The following is a 12,753-nucleotide window of genomic DNA, read 5'->3' as shown; positions in this document are numbered from 1 at the left end:
TTGTAATGTTTGCATTGCTATGCAGCTGTACCAATGTTTTTTTTTAATTATTCACACCTCATGATAGGCTGCATGTGGGGCGAAATAACAGCATTTTGGAGTTACATTGATTGTCCTCTTGAAATTTAGAATGATTTAAAGTGGTAATGATCTGTTATCACAGCGATCATTTATATGTGAATCTTTTGTCCAGCTACGTTCCAGAAACAGAATGCTGAATGTGGAGACAATAGCAAAAATGTAGTCAATCATTAAAAAGCACCTTTGTGATTCAAATTTTCAAGGAACATATCTTTTAGACCAGGAAAGCTTCTTTGTTATTTCTTATGTTACGACTTGTCTACATATGCTCATGATGTAGGATCTGATATGTTTTTTTTTTTTTTTTTTTTCAGATTTGAGTTTGGTCAAAATACTAGATCTGTGTTGAATATTTCTGGTGCTTGGAATAATAAAGTATATTTCTACTAATTTTAAATAATTAACCATGTAAAATGAGCACATAATATGCTACCTAAAGATGTTTGTAGGCAGTGTTCAGTAGGCTTTGCGATAAACATGCAAGCAATTTAGCATTGTCGTAGGTGTAATATTACACTGCCCATATATGCTCACCTAACTATTGTTGTTTACAGTCGCTGCTATTGACATCATGAAACTTATTTTGTGTTTGTTTCTGTTAATCACGTATCGGAATGACAAAGCTTTCTGCCATTTCATGAATTTTACCATGCCAGAAGGCATATTTCTAACCAGTGAAATGCTGGATTGGTGCTGAATACTTGATGTCAGCATTAAGTAATCTCCATGGATTCTGCATAAGTTAGAGTTGGAGGGAAGAAAAACATAGTTGCGTTGGAAAACTGAAGTTCCTTAAGCAAAGTTCACAAAAGTGTCGATATTTTTATTATTTGTATCCCTGTCACATAGGCATCTTGGATCCCCATCAATGTCTATCTTCACTGAACTTTTCATTTTTTTACCAACTTCATAGATGCGTGATTGTGTGCAATGGGATTGAAGCACACTTGAAAATCAACATATAGCATTGGTAGGAGCATCCTTAAAAGTGCCTGTTTGGCAGGGGTTAGCATTTATTTTTGTAAAACAAATATGTGCAGTTACTGTCTTTTTTGTTTTCTTTTTCTATTTTTTTTATTTGTAGTGCTTGAGTAAGCTTACCCTTCATGTATGATATGTATCTCTTCCATGTACAAAAGTGTCATATATTTGTGCTGTCTCTGTCTGCAGAGAAAAGGAAGCAGCTGACACCAGCACAGATTGATGAGTGCATCCCGATGCTTCTCGCACTATTGGAAGTATGTCCTTACCACAATTTTATATGTGCACTAGTACAGCTGTGCACAGGAGCTGTCAGATTATGGAAGCCACAAAAACAGCTGAATTTCTTCACAGAAAGCATGTAGTCAGGAATCAGTGCAGACGCTGTCTTCAGTCTGAGACAGATGTGTGACCAGCCAACCTGCATGGGACTTGAAAAAACAGAAAGCTGAGAGAGTTTTTAAGATGCGTGGTTTTAATTGTAAGGCATAGAAAACATGGACGCAAGAGGAACAAAAAGGCTTTCGTATTGTCCTTTCAGTTCTGCTTGTGTCTGTGTTTTCTACCCCTACCCTTTCAAACCATGACCTGCATGGAACTTAAGTTATCCCACTAAAGAAGTCTTTCATTCAGAAGATGCAAGTGGCTAAAATATTGATACTGAGATGAATCTGTAAATTGAAAAGGGAATAAAAAATTGGGGATGGCTAAATCTGAGAAATGGACACAGTTGTAGGCAATATGTACTTGAAAAGGAGGAAGATTAGGACGGTTCGGTCATGAATTATAAATACAACTGCTGTATTGACAATGATGCAGTGAAATTGACTGTTGTGGCAAGAGAGAGAGAAACAACTTTATTTATCCCGTCTAAAGGGAAAGGGGCTTCGAGAAGAAGGCGAGAGAGGTTGTCCTACTCGTGGTAGGCCGCCTCTATCACCTCAGCCCACCTCAGGATAGCTTCCTGAAGTTCGGGGTTATGGCTGCGCATGGCAGCCTCCCACAGCTCCCGACTACTTAAAATTCTACAAAGGTGAGGGGGCGGGGAGTGGTTCTTGCATTGCCACATAATGTGGTTTAGGTCCGCTCTGCTAGCGGGACAAAACTTGCAGACTGAGGTAGGGTATATTCCAGGGTAAATTTTCTGACGTAAGGCAGGGGATAGAAAAGTGCGAGTCTGCAGTCTACACCACAGCAACTCGTGTATGCGTGACGACCGACACATTAAAGGTGGGAGGGTTCGGCGACCTAGGCGGTAATGCCCGCAAATGTCGTGGTATGAAAGTAACTTGTCTTTGGAGGTGAATGCTGGAGGTAGATTAGTGCCGTCTGAACCGTCCCCTAGCCTAGCAACAGGAAACAAGGTTAATGTAGGAAAAGGTCACACGGCCATGTTGACAAACTTTTCGACACAAAGAAGCTGAGAGAGGAGTGAGGATGTGAGATGGGCAGAAGCTCATCAAAAAGTGACCCCATGTAAGGATAGCATAGAAAATCTGTACTACTATTGGGTGTGTGTCCTACTCTATGCACATCGTAATTCCAAGTTGCATGTGCCAATAAATAGAAAATTCAGTTCTTTTGTGGCTGCCATATGCTCCACAACTTTTTGTATATGGCTATAAGCTTTGCATACTAATGCATGCATATGTGTTGTAGCCATCGTTAGTTCCTATTCTGGCAACAGTTGCATATAATTTAAATGTGTCATTGGGAACATTGTTTTCAGCCTTATTATTACTGGCCACAAATTGTTCGTGACAAAGATTGTCTGTGAGCGAGGCATTTTTTTTTTTCAGTGTTTATAAGAATAATAAGAAGCAGAAATTCGTTCTAACCTGAAGCTGGAGATATGTGCCTTGAGGTTCAAAGCACACAGCCTAAGAGGGAAATGAGAGACGAGCAGTTGTCTTGGAAGCTTTGGTGTCACAGTGACTGCTGTTTACATTCTGTATAACTTGATATAGGTGCACAATGAAGGTATAATCTCAGTTTTATCAAAATTGGAAGACTAGTGTCTGTTGAGTAGAGGTAGAAACTGGTTCAAAGTATGATGATGAACCAGCACGAAAGAAAAAAAGGCAATAAAAAAAATTGGAAAGAAGCTAATGAAAACACCTTGCATGCATGTTTTCTTGATGGTCTCACATGGCGCAGCTGCAGAGGCAGTGACTAAACATATTTTTGCGTATTATGCATCTGTTTTACATTTACTCTTTGATTTTCAGCAACCTAAAAATTCTTCTGTAGTTCGAGATGTGGTCATGGCCTTAAAAGAAATAGTGAGTGAACAGAAAGGTGGGTACTTCTTTGGTGCTAGTCTTACTTTTCTGTATGACATGACTCTTATCAACTTTCTGTTGCTTAAATTTGATGTGAGACCAAGCTCGCACGGTATCTCATTAATAAAGCTTGTTTCACTGCAGTGCAGCTTTCTATCAAATGGTTGCATAGACAGTGACTCGCTTGCTCACTCAATAAGAATAGTGACACCATTAAATTCATGGGAAAGGCTTCACATGATCCAGTTTACTTTTCGCTGTATGAGAGTTCTGTAAATATGAGTCTTTTAAATGTGTTATCATCATTACAGTTTTTTATTGATCCTGTGAGTGTGCAAGAGTCTTTGGAAAGATGTTATGAGTATATTTACACTCGTTAAAACATTTGTCATGACATTTGTAATGAATATTTGAGTTTGTATTTTGAAGTCGAAGTGTAAAGTTGACAAAATTTACGCAAAACAATCTTCAGACAATTTTTCTAGAGGTCACTTGGCAATGTTTGTTTTGCTAGAATCAGTTGTGCACTTAAGTAATCCTTAAGTTAAGCCAAATAAATGAGTAGACCTAATTAAAAATTGACTAAAGCATAATACAAATGTAGTGATATACATAACAAATTTCAGCCCACTGTTGCTTGACACCAGTAAGTAAGGAGATTCTTTACACCAAGGAAGATATCTATACAGAATGGGACATCTTTGAAAACAAACAGTGTGAAAATAACATATGACAAAAGAATTGGACAACATGGGTATTGTCGTCTTCAATTTTTTTGTCCTCTGTCCCCTTCGTGATTTTTGTTTTTGACAATGTTAACCTACCAACTCTCCCAACTCACTATTTTGATCTATAATGTTACACATCTTCAGGAACGGGGAGTGAAGAGGAGCAAGGAGCACTTTTGTTCTGGTATGCAGAAATGTACAGAAAGTACCATGTCTTGCACAAATATGACTCAGTTGAATTTATGTGTGTGATTAAGCACTTTGTGTTATAGTATTCGCGACCACAGTATTGAACATAACGTGAGATTTTGTATTCCGTGTTACATATAGGAAAGACATTCGTCATGACTGAAGCACAAGACTCCAAGTGCTGCAATTATTTGCTATTGATTATTGTTGCAACAACTTCATTACCAGCCTAATTATGCTCATTATCCCACTCATTAGTTTTGCCCTCAAGAGAAACGTGTTTCAAGAACGAAATTATGTGAAGCACAGTGTGCAGCTAAAATTTGAGTGGTATAGAGGTATTTCTCTTCGCTTGCATTTGGTGTCACCATCATACATATGATGGTATATGATGACACATGATGGCCATTGGTCAGATTTCCTTTAGACATCATGACTTAGCAGTGCTTCTGGCAGAAGCAAAAATGTAAAGCCATGGTTGGCACCTGGTGGGAAACAGTACCACCGTGTGGACACGATAGCCTTCAAGATCAGGCAGCCCGATAAAAAGTCACACCACCTAACTGGAGGTCCTGCCAACGCAAAAGCTTAACATAATGGTGGGTAGAGCATGGCACGCGCCGTTATGCTTGGGCATGGCAGCACAGCTGTGAGCCTAATAGGAATGATAAAAAGGAAGTCACAGTGATGGCGGCAAGGCATATTTGAATTTGTTGTAAAATATTGATTAAGAGGTACCCTAATGCTAGACACATTTCCATACCTTCTGGATGATGTGCTGCAAGGTGCCTTTAAGGGGCCCCTCACCAGGATCGGGCATTGCAAACAGACAAGCATGGCAAGTAAATCGCATGGTGGCAATCTTGTCTGCAAAATATCAAGCCACTGCACGGTGCAAAAACAACAGATTTCAAACGGAAGCCTGCGTGTCCTTTCTCTCGAGGAAGCCCACTTCCAGCTAGAGAGTTAAGGTCACACTCACGAATGCTTCTACAAGTCTATGTATAAAGATGCACTGCCTGCAATGTCACCGATTATGGTACATGACCACAGAAAACCGTCTAATGCAGAACGCACAATGCCGCCATTGGGAGTGCACCGCGCGGCAAAAAGAGGAAAAGAAGATGAAAAGTGAGACTGGGCTCGCGATGTGAATGTGACGTGGTTTCTCAGCTCTAGTAGAAGGCGAGAGTGTCTATGTAGGCAGCGAAGTTCACCTCCTGGCAGCATGGCAATGCAACATTTCAGTATATTTTGTCTCCTCCAATAACGAACCAATTTGAAAAATTCTTGTGGTAAGGTGCTCCTAGATGGCATCTTATAATAACTTCCAGTGATTAACCAAATTTGCAATGTGGCCTTGAGAGAGGCCCTTTAATCATGGGTTTTCATACATAATATATTTAGCATTATTCTTGCACATTCTTGCCCGTGTGTGCATCCAGGTCGAACTCGTCTCCTGGTTGAGCGATGTGCAACACAGGTGCTACTACCGATTCTCCTGAGGCACCGCGACATGGGTCTGTCCGAGCCGGCATTTCTGGTGGCCCTCTGCAACCTGCTGTCTCGTGTAGCTGCACAAGGTGATGACTTTTAAAAGCACCAAAAAGAAAAAGTCTTTATGCGCTAAAATGAGAGGAGGTGTGCTAGAAGCTGTCAGAGACAAATTTGCATGGTTTGTTAAAAGTGTACCTTAGCACAGGGACCATAATGTGATCGAATGAAACTAGTAGAATGTTATGACTCCACTCAAATTGTTGTGGCGATGACTAAACACAAAACAAGAGATCTACTGCATCTTTCCGGTAAAAAAAGTTTCAGCCTCGAGTCTTTACTGTCTGTCATGTGTTATACATAGTAGCAGAATTAAAGGGCTAAAAGAAACTAGTAGAATGTTGCAAACCTTCTCTATCTTCACAAAGTTATGAGCAAATGAAAAAAAAAAAAAAGTCTTAAGTGCTAAAATTAAAACAGCCGCCGTCTTGCTGTTAAACACTGACACAAACTTCATCTCATTGCTGCGAGTAGATCATAGCAGGTGAACACGAAAAAATTTTTAAAATAGTTAAATGTTATGACTGCTTGTTGCTGTTGCCTGAAGGGGATCTTTTGTGGTCCCTCAACCAAAATTGCGGGGCGTGGTGAAAATGAAGTTGTTTCCGGTCTTTATCATGTCGTTATAGTTTATCTGTTTTGTGTTCACCTTGGCACAGATTCCCCAAAAAGTACATAACAAATTAACCTTTATGTTGGCTCCATGGTTTTTCCAAGCTTAGTTACTCTGATTCAGTTATCCAAAGTTAAATAAGTTGTTCCTGAAGAAAAAACTGTGACTATAGAATAAGATAAAATGGTAAGCCCCGTTTAAGCATTCCTTTTTTTTTTTTTCTAAGAACCACGGGAGCATGCTCAGAATAGAGTTATTACACTTACTGGCATACTTTTCTCTGCAATGCAATCATCAGGAGACAAGGAAGTGGTTAGAATTACAAGGTGCTTAATATTGTACTACTATTACAGTATGTGCACCACACTTTTGTGTTGCACATTGTGAAAAGTAAAGCAGGTAGAGGCACTAAAAGCAGATAGAGGCAATAAATTTCCGACCTTTGTCGGAAAGGCTTGTCATTGAAAAAGTGTGAAGTGTTTTGAAAAGCTTCCTGTCGCTAATTGCTACATTTCAAATTCGAACGTAAAGTTTTCTATCTGTCAGTTTTGTTTATTTCATCATCATATTTTATGTCCACTGCAGGAGGAAGGCCTCTCCCTGCGATCTCCAATTACCCCTGTCTTGCGCTAGCATATTCCAACTTGCGCCTGCTTGTTTATTTATTGCCTGATAAATGTCTGCAAATTCCACCGAAGGCAGCTAGGAATCATCCTCTGGCAACACAAGCGGTGTTGCCTACATGGAAGTACTATTTCAGGGGAAGCTGAATGTCTGAATTGACAGAGAGTCTCATTTTTACAGGGCAGTTACAAAGCACATCCAGTTAAGTACATAGCAGGAGGACCATACTTTTGAGGTTTGTTCGAATCAACCAAAATGACAAATTATCCGAGTTTAAACTTTCACAAGTTGACTGCATAACCCTTTTTAACACCCTATATTTCGAAATATATTTAAAGGAAAATTAAAGGTAAACATTATGTCATTGTGGACTGTTAAATACTGTTCCTGAAACCTCACAGCGCTTAGTTCATGCCAAGAAAAGACTTAGTTTAAGAGAAAATCGCTTCTGAAGGGTCCGTATACCTTTAGCGCAATTCAAATCACCTGCCCCCGAGCAGGGGAGTGGTGACATGCATACTCCATCACCGGCCTTTACTCCTGTCGGTGAGTAAAACGGCGCCTGACAGACGGTGCTATGGTTTTTGCACAAAACGCAAATGCGTGGCCATGGAGAGACCAGGCCAAGAATGAGCATTGAATTCGCCGCTGCAGCTGCTTTCGGTCAAGTGGCATGGACCGTTAAGGCATCCCGTGACATTACATGAATGTGGGCATTCTCTGCTAATTGCTGTTGGTGTGAGTCTCTCGCGCTATCAATACTAGCACAGCACTATGTGATAACAAAACTACTGAAACGCGAAAGCGCAGGCAGTGCAGAATCGAGCGAAAATGAAACCTTTAAACTGCCTGTGTCATCGTCAAAAGTAACATCAGTGACAGTTTTTTTGTTTTTTTAACACTGAATAGAACTGGGCAAGTAGCATTTTATTCCGTCTTATAATGCAATGCAATCATCTTTTTATTACAAGAGGTTGAGTACTAGAGACAGAAGTGTAATGAGGAGTGCCTACGTTATTGCTGGCCAGCCAGCCAGCCAGCTATTGGGCTGGTACTCGAATGTCCCTGGTGAGTCGCAAATCATGTCCTGCATTTACCTCAATTTCTAGATTGCTAAAACTTTGTTCGTAATTATATTGATGCCTTAGAGGTTCTCTAGCATTAATCTATCACTTTAGCTTGACTTAATATTTGTCTTTAGTGTCCCTTTAAGTTATCGCTCAGCCCAAGACGCACCTGCATGAATTGGAACCTCGAATGTTAATGTTCATTCCATCTGTTGTGTATGTTCTTGCTGCTCCACTATCCTAAGTGTTAACTTGTTCAAGATAAAAAGAAGTAAGAACTACATGCTTCGGACCACAGATTCCCTTTGGTCTGCTAAGGACTACCACCACTGTCATTCTCTGAGGCAGCAGTGGCATAGTGAAACTCATCATAAGATTGGTCTGTTGGTTGTTATACTTTGGTACAGTAAATGTCATGTGTGGCTTTTCACCTAATGTGAGTTGCATTACCTTCCAGATCAAAAGTTCTGCTTGAGGGCTCGTGTTCTGGGTGCATACAAAGTTCCATTGGAAGAGCTTCGGAAATTCAAGGTCAAAATCAAGGTTAAGGTTGCCATCTTGCTGCTGCTGAAAAGACTGCTTGGCAACAGTTGAGTACTTCAGCATGAGTGCCTGTAACATTTCATCCTTAGAATGTTGTTTACCAGGGAACAGGAATTTGCATGTCTTGCAGACCTTTGGCTTGACATTTAGCTCACATGCTCTTGTCTACGAGATGCATTGAAAAGATCTACTGAAACAGTTTTTCAGTATTCTCATCAAGATATTGTTGCCACCTGTCTCTTGACTTCATGACATTTTATAGAATATCAAGGCTTTCCTGGAAAGTGCACTGTTTACCATGTCAAATTAATAGCTTGTCAATCTATTCCGATCTAATATTTTGCTCTGGTGTCCAGGTGTATTGACCATAGGAATACTAGCTGCTCACGCTTGAGGTGGCCTATCACTGCCTCTTGTTTTCACAGAGCAGAATGCAACTCTTCTGGGTAATGAGGGCCTGCTGACAGAGTTGTTCTACTTGCTTGAGGGCAACAGTACTGTCTGCCTCCAGACTTCCCTGACCTTGGAGTGCTTGTCTCTGGCCACCTGCTCGAGTGAGTGCACCACAGTTGCAGTAATCAGTGCCCGGTGTTTACTATCATGAAACAAGTGAAACTCAAATGTTAAAACTTTGAACAAGAACAACAAAGTTGAAAGATAATGTCGTAGGTTGGGAACCTATTATACTGTGCTTGATCAGAACATTATATAACTTATACTATATAGAACTTATATTTGTCGAGGAAAACGAATTGGACCCTTATATGAGATTTATTAGCAAAATCGTGGCATTTCTCGTGCTAGTATTTGATTTGTCCTCTCTGTGTTTCATTTGTCCATGCTAGTAGTAGTAGTAATTTCAGTGTTGGTGGCACATGGTTGAAGTGTTATAGAAGGCGGCTCCAAGGTAAAGCTGTCAGGGTTAATGTCTTGTGATTGAATAGTGTGAATATGTAAGGGTTGTGCAGTAAGGTGGTGCGCAATCAACAGCGCATATGAAACGCTAAATAAATGGGCAGTCACGATCGAGCCTCAATGTAATGAACACATTTATTACAAGTTATTGGATCTAACAAAGTAGGTCTATAATGTTTATAACTGATATCAGCATATGACGAATATATGCTTATAACGAATATCGGATATAAAACAAAATATTTTTGCATTGGCTGTGACTTTGTTCTAACAAGGTTTGACTGTAATATACAGTGTAGACCGCTTATAACGTAAGTCGCCGGAGTCACGAATATCTGCACTATAAGCAGTACCGCACTATAACCAAAACAATGATTTTCAAGCCCTGCACGTATGCAAAACATGTAGACCAAGCAGCCGCGCATTTCCGAGAAGCGAAGCGTGCGACTGGGAGTTTTGCATCCGTCTAAATTTACGAATGTTGAAAGGTTAATGTCCAAGTACCCATGATCTTCGCAGGAACCAGACAAAGTAATAATTAAAAAAAAGTCTCAGTTTCGCCCGAAAGGCGAAGCATCAATTGCGATCGCAAATTAGTAGAGAGCTATAAGGAGTAGGGATAGTAGTTTTATCAGTTGACCCGCCGTGGTTGCTCAGTGGCTATGGTGTTGGGCTGCTGAGCACGAGGTCGCGGGATCGAATCCCGGCCACGGCGGCCGCATTTCGATGGGGGCGAAATGCGAAAACACCCGTGTACTTAGATTTAGGTGCACGTTAAAGAACCCCAGGTGGTCCAAATTTCCGGAGTCCCCCACTACGGCGTGCCTCATAATCAGAACTGGTTTTGGCACATAAAACGCCATAATTTAATTATTTTTTTTTTTAGTTTTATCAGTTGCATAAACTTGACACATTCGCTTACTAACTGAATTAACAAGCGTGGTGTCAACGCGCACAAGCAAACATGAATGGACTCGATGACCGCAGACAACCACTGTCAAAACGTGGGCGTGGGGAAACGCGGCCGCCGCAGCGAGCGAAGGTTCGTGCGGTCTATCGCTTCAACGGAAACAGCGCGGCGTAAGCACAGCGCATACAAAGGTCAGAGCCGTGTGGAGATCGCTTTCAAGATATGGTGCGCGCGACAACACCGACAGCCGGCACAGGCGCGAATGCATTTGTTGGCAGAATAAAAGCCCCAAACCCCCCCCTCCCTCCCTCCCGCGCTGCCTTCCCGCTTTGCTCCTTTCGCGTGGGAGATTGCGTTGCCAGTTCCCCTTGCGTCCGGTTGCAAGATACGCATTTGATGCCACAGCACAGTGTCGCCACCCCTCCCTCAGTCCCATACCCCCACGGCCTTTTGCGTGATGGAAGTCGCATTTGCTCTCTGCTGTGCGTTCGCTCTTTGTGAAGGCGCGCATGCCCCGCGCGCTTTCACTCGCATATACGGCGCGCGGGGACGATTATATCGCCCTTGGACTCATGCTCCATGTCTCGTGCTCCTCCTCCACATCGCCCTCGTTGATCTCCTCTCCCATTGGTGGGCGCACCTTGTCAAGAAGCGTGCTCGTTACCGCCCTTGTCGGCGAGATTTTCCCGAGGAAGCCGCATTATAACCGCTATTTCGTCTCACGCGGCTGCACTGAAAGCGGTATGCGTATACATGGAGTGCTATGGGAAAATTAACGGGAGTCTGAAAAGATCGTACTATATCCGGTCCTGCACTATAAGCAGTTACGTTATAAACGGTCTATACTGTAGTACAGTGGAATCTCGATGATACGAATCTCACGGGGTCACGAAAAATATTCGTATTAGCCGAAATTCGTATCATCGAAACACAATTAAAACTAGCTAAATTATAGAGTCAGAGGTGAACTCACTCAGGCACACGTACGTAAGAAGCACTTCCAGTATAGACCACTAATAAGGTAACTGTTTATAGTGCAGAACTAGCCTCAATGCGGACTTTTCCGACTCCCGTTTACCCTCCCATGGAACTCCATGTATACGCATACCGCTTACAGTGCAGCCGCGTGAGACGAAATATCGGTTGTAATGCGGCTTCCGCGGGAAAATCTCGCCGACAAGGGCGGTAGCGAGCACGCTTCTCAACGAGGTGCGCCCACCGATGGGAGAGGAGATCAACGAGGGTGATGCGGAGGAGCATGATACGTGGAGCATGTGTCCAAGGGCGATAAAATCGTCGCCGCGCGCCGTATGTGCGAGTGAAAGCGGCTCGGGGGACGCGCGTATTCACGGAGAGTAAACGCACAGCGGATAGCAGACGCGACTTCCGTTGTTCGAAAGGCCATGGGGGTATGGGAGGGAGGGGGGGCCACGCTGTGATGCGGCACCAAATGCGCATCTTGCAACCGGGCGCAAGGGTAACTGGCGACGCAATCTCCCACGTGAAAGGAGCAAAGCGGGAAGGCAGTGCGGGAGGGAGGGGGGGGGGGGCGCTTCTACTTGGCCAACAAATGCGTTCTTGTACTTTGCGCCTGTGCTGGCTGTCGGTGTTGTCGCGCGCACCGTATCTTGAAAGCGATCTCGTCACGGCTCTGACCATTATATGCGCTGTGCTTACGTCGCTCAGTTTCCGTTAAAGCGATAGACCGCACGAACCTTCGCTCGCTGCGGCGGCCGCGCTTCCCCACGCCTGCGTGGAAAAAAGCACAAAAGGAAAAGCACAAAAGCAACAGGAGCGCCACCGCTTAAAACAACTCTTCTCGCCCAGTTACGGGCTCCGCGTTGTCCGGCGCCGCGTCCGCACCTCCGTACCAAAAGAGAAAGGGAGAAAGCGCGTGACTGCGCGCTGTTCTCTTTCGCGGCCGTCGGTGGGGCGGCATTTATTTGTATCAACCAGCGCGGGTCAAAAATCGATTCGTAACAACCGTTCTCTAGCACGTTGCAAAGTAAGGGGGCTCGGCGGGGACCACAGAAAAATTCGTATAATCCGGAAAATCGTATTAGCCGTGATCGTATCATCGAGATTCCACTGTATTGTCAATAACAAACCAGCACACCACCAGGACATGATGTGATGCACTTCGAAACCATTGTAATAGAGGGTGCCAATAAATGGAGGCACCACAATTGTTGCTGGTATTTACATGCCACTTTCGTTAAGTTTGGCTGTTAACTACCTCTTTTTTTTTTTTTTTACTTTAGAAACC

The 12,753-nt window shown here is 42.8% G+C and overlaps 1 protein-coding gene across 3 annotated transcripts in view; it reads left to right on the top strand.

Annotated features, from left to right (window-relative positions):
• Nucleotides 1–12,753, top strand: part of LOC119442238 (cytosolic carboxypeptidase 1) — a 59,527-nt gene that overhangs the window by 4,127 nt on the left and 42,647 nt on the right. For all 3 annotated transcript variants that reach the window (XM_037707036.2, XM_037707037.2, XM_037707038.2), the window contains 5 exons: nucleotides 1,252–1,319; nucleotides 3,291–3,360; nucleotides 5,707–5,844; nucleotides 8,577–8,708; nucleotides 9,088–9,216. In XM_037707036.2, the coding sequence (XP_037562964.1) occupies nucleotides 1,252–1,319; nucleotides 3,291–3,360; nucleotides 5,707–5,844; nucleotides 8,577–8,708; nucleotides 9,088–9,216 (537 nt within the window). The remainder of the gene's footprint in view (nucleotides 1–1,251; nucleotides 1,320–3,290; nucleotides 3,361–5,706; nucleotides 5,845–8,576; nucleotides 8,709–9,087; nucleotides 9,217–12,753) is intronic.

Source organism: Dermacentor silvarum, chromosome 2 (genome assembly GCF_013339745.2).
Source record: "Dermacentor silvarum isolate Dsil-2018 chromosome 2, BIME_Dsil_1.4, whole genome shotgun sequence".
NCBI lineage: Eukaryota > Metazoa > Arthropoda > Arachnida > Ixodida > Ixodidae > Dermacentor > Dermacentor silvarum.
The sequence above is the reverse complement of the archived record's forward strand: the minus strand, read 5'-3'. Positions and strand labels throughout refer to the sequence as shown.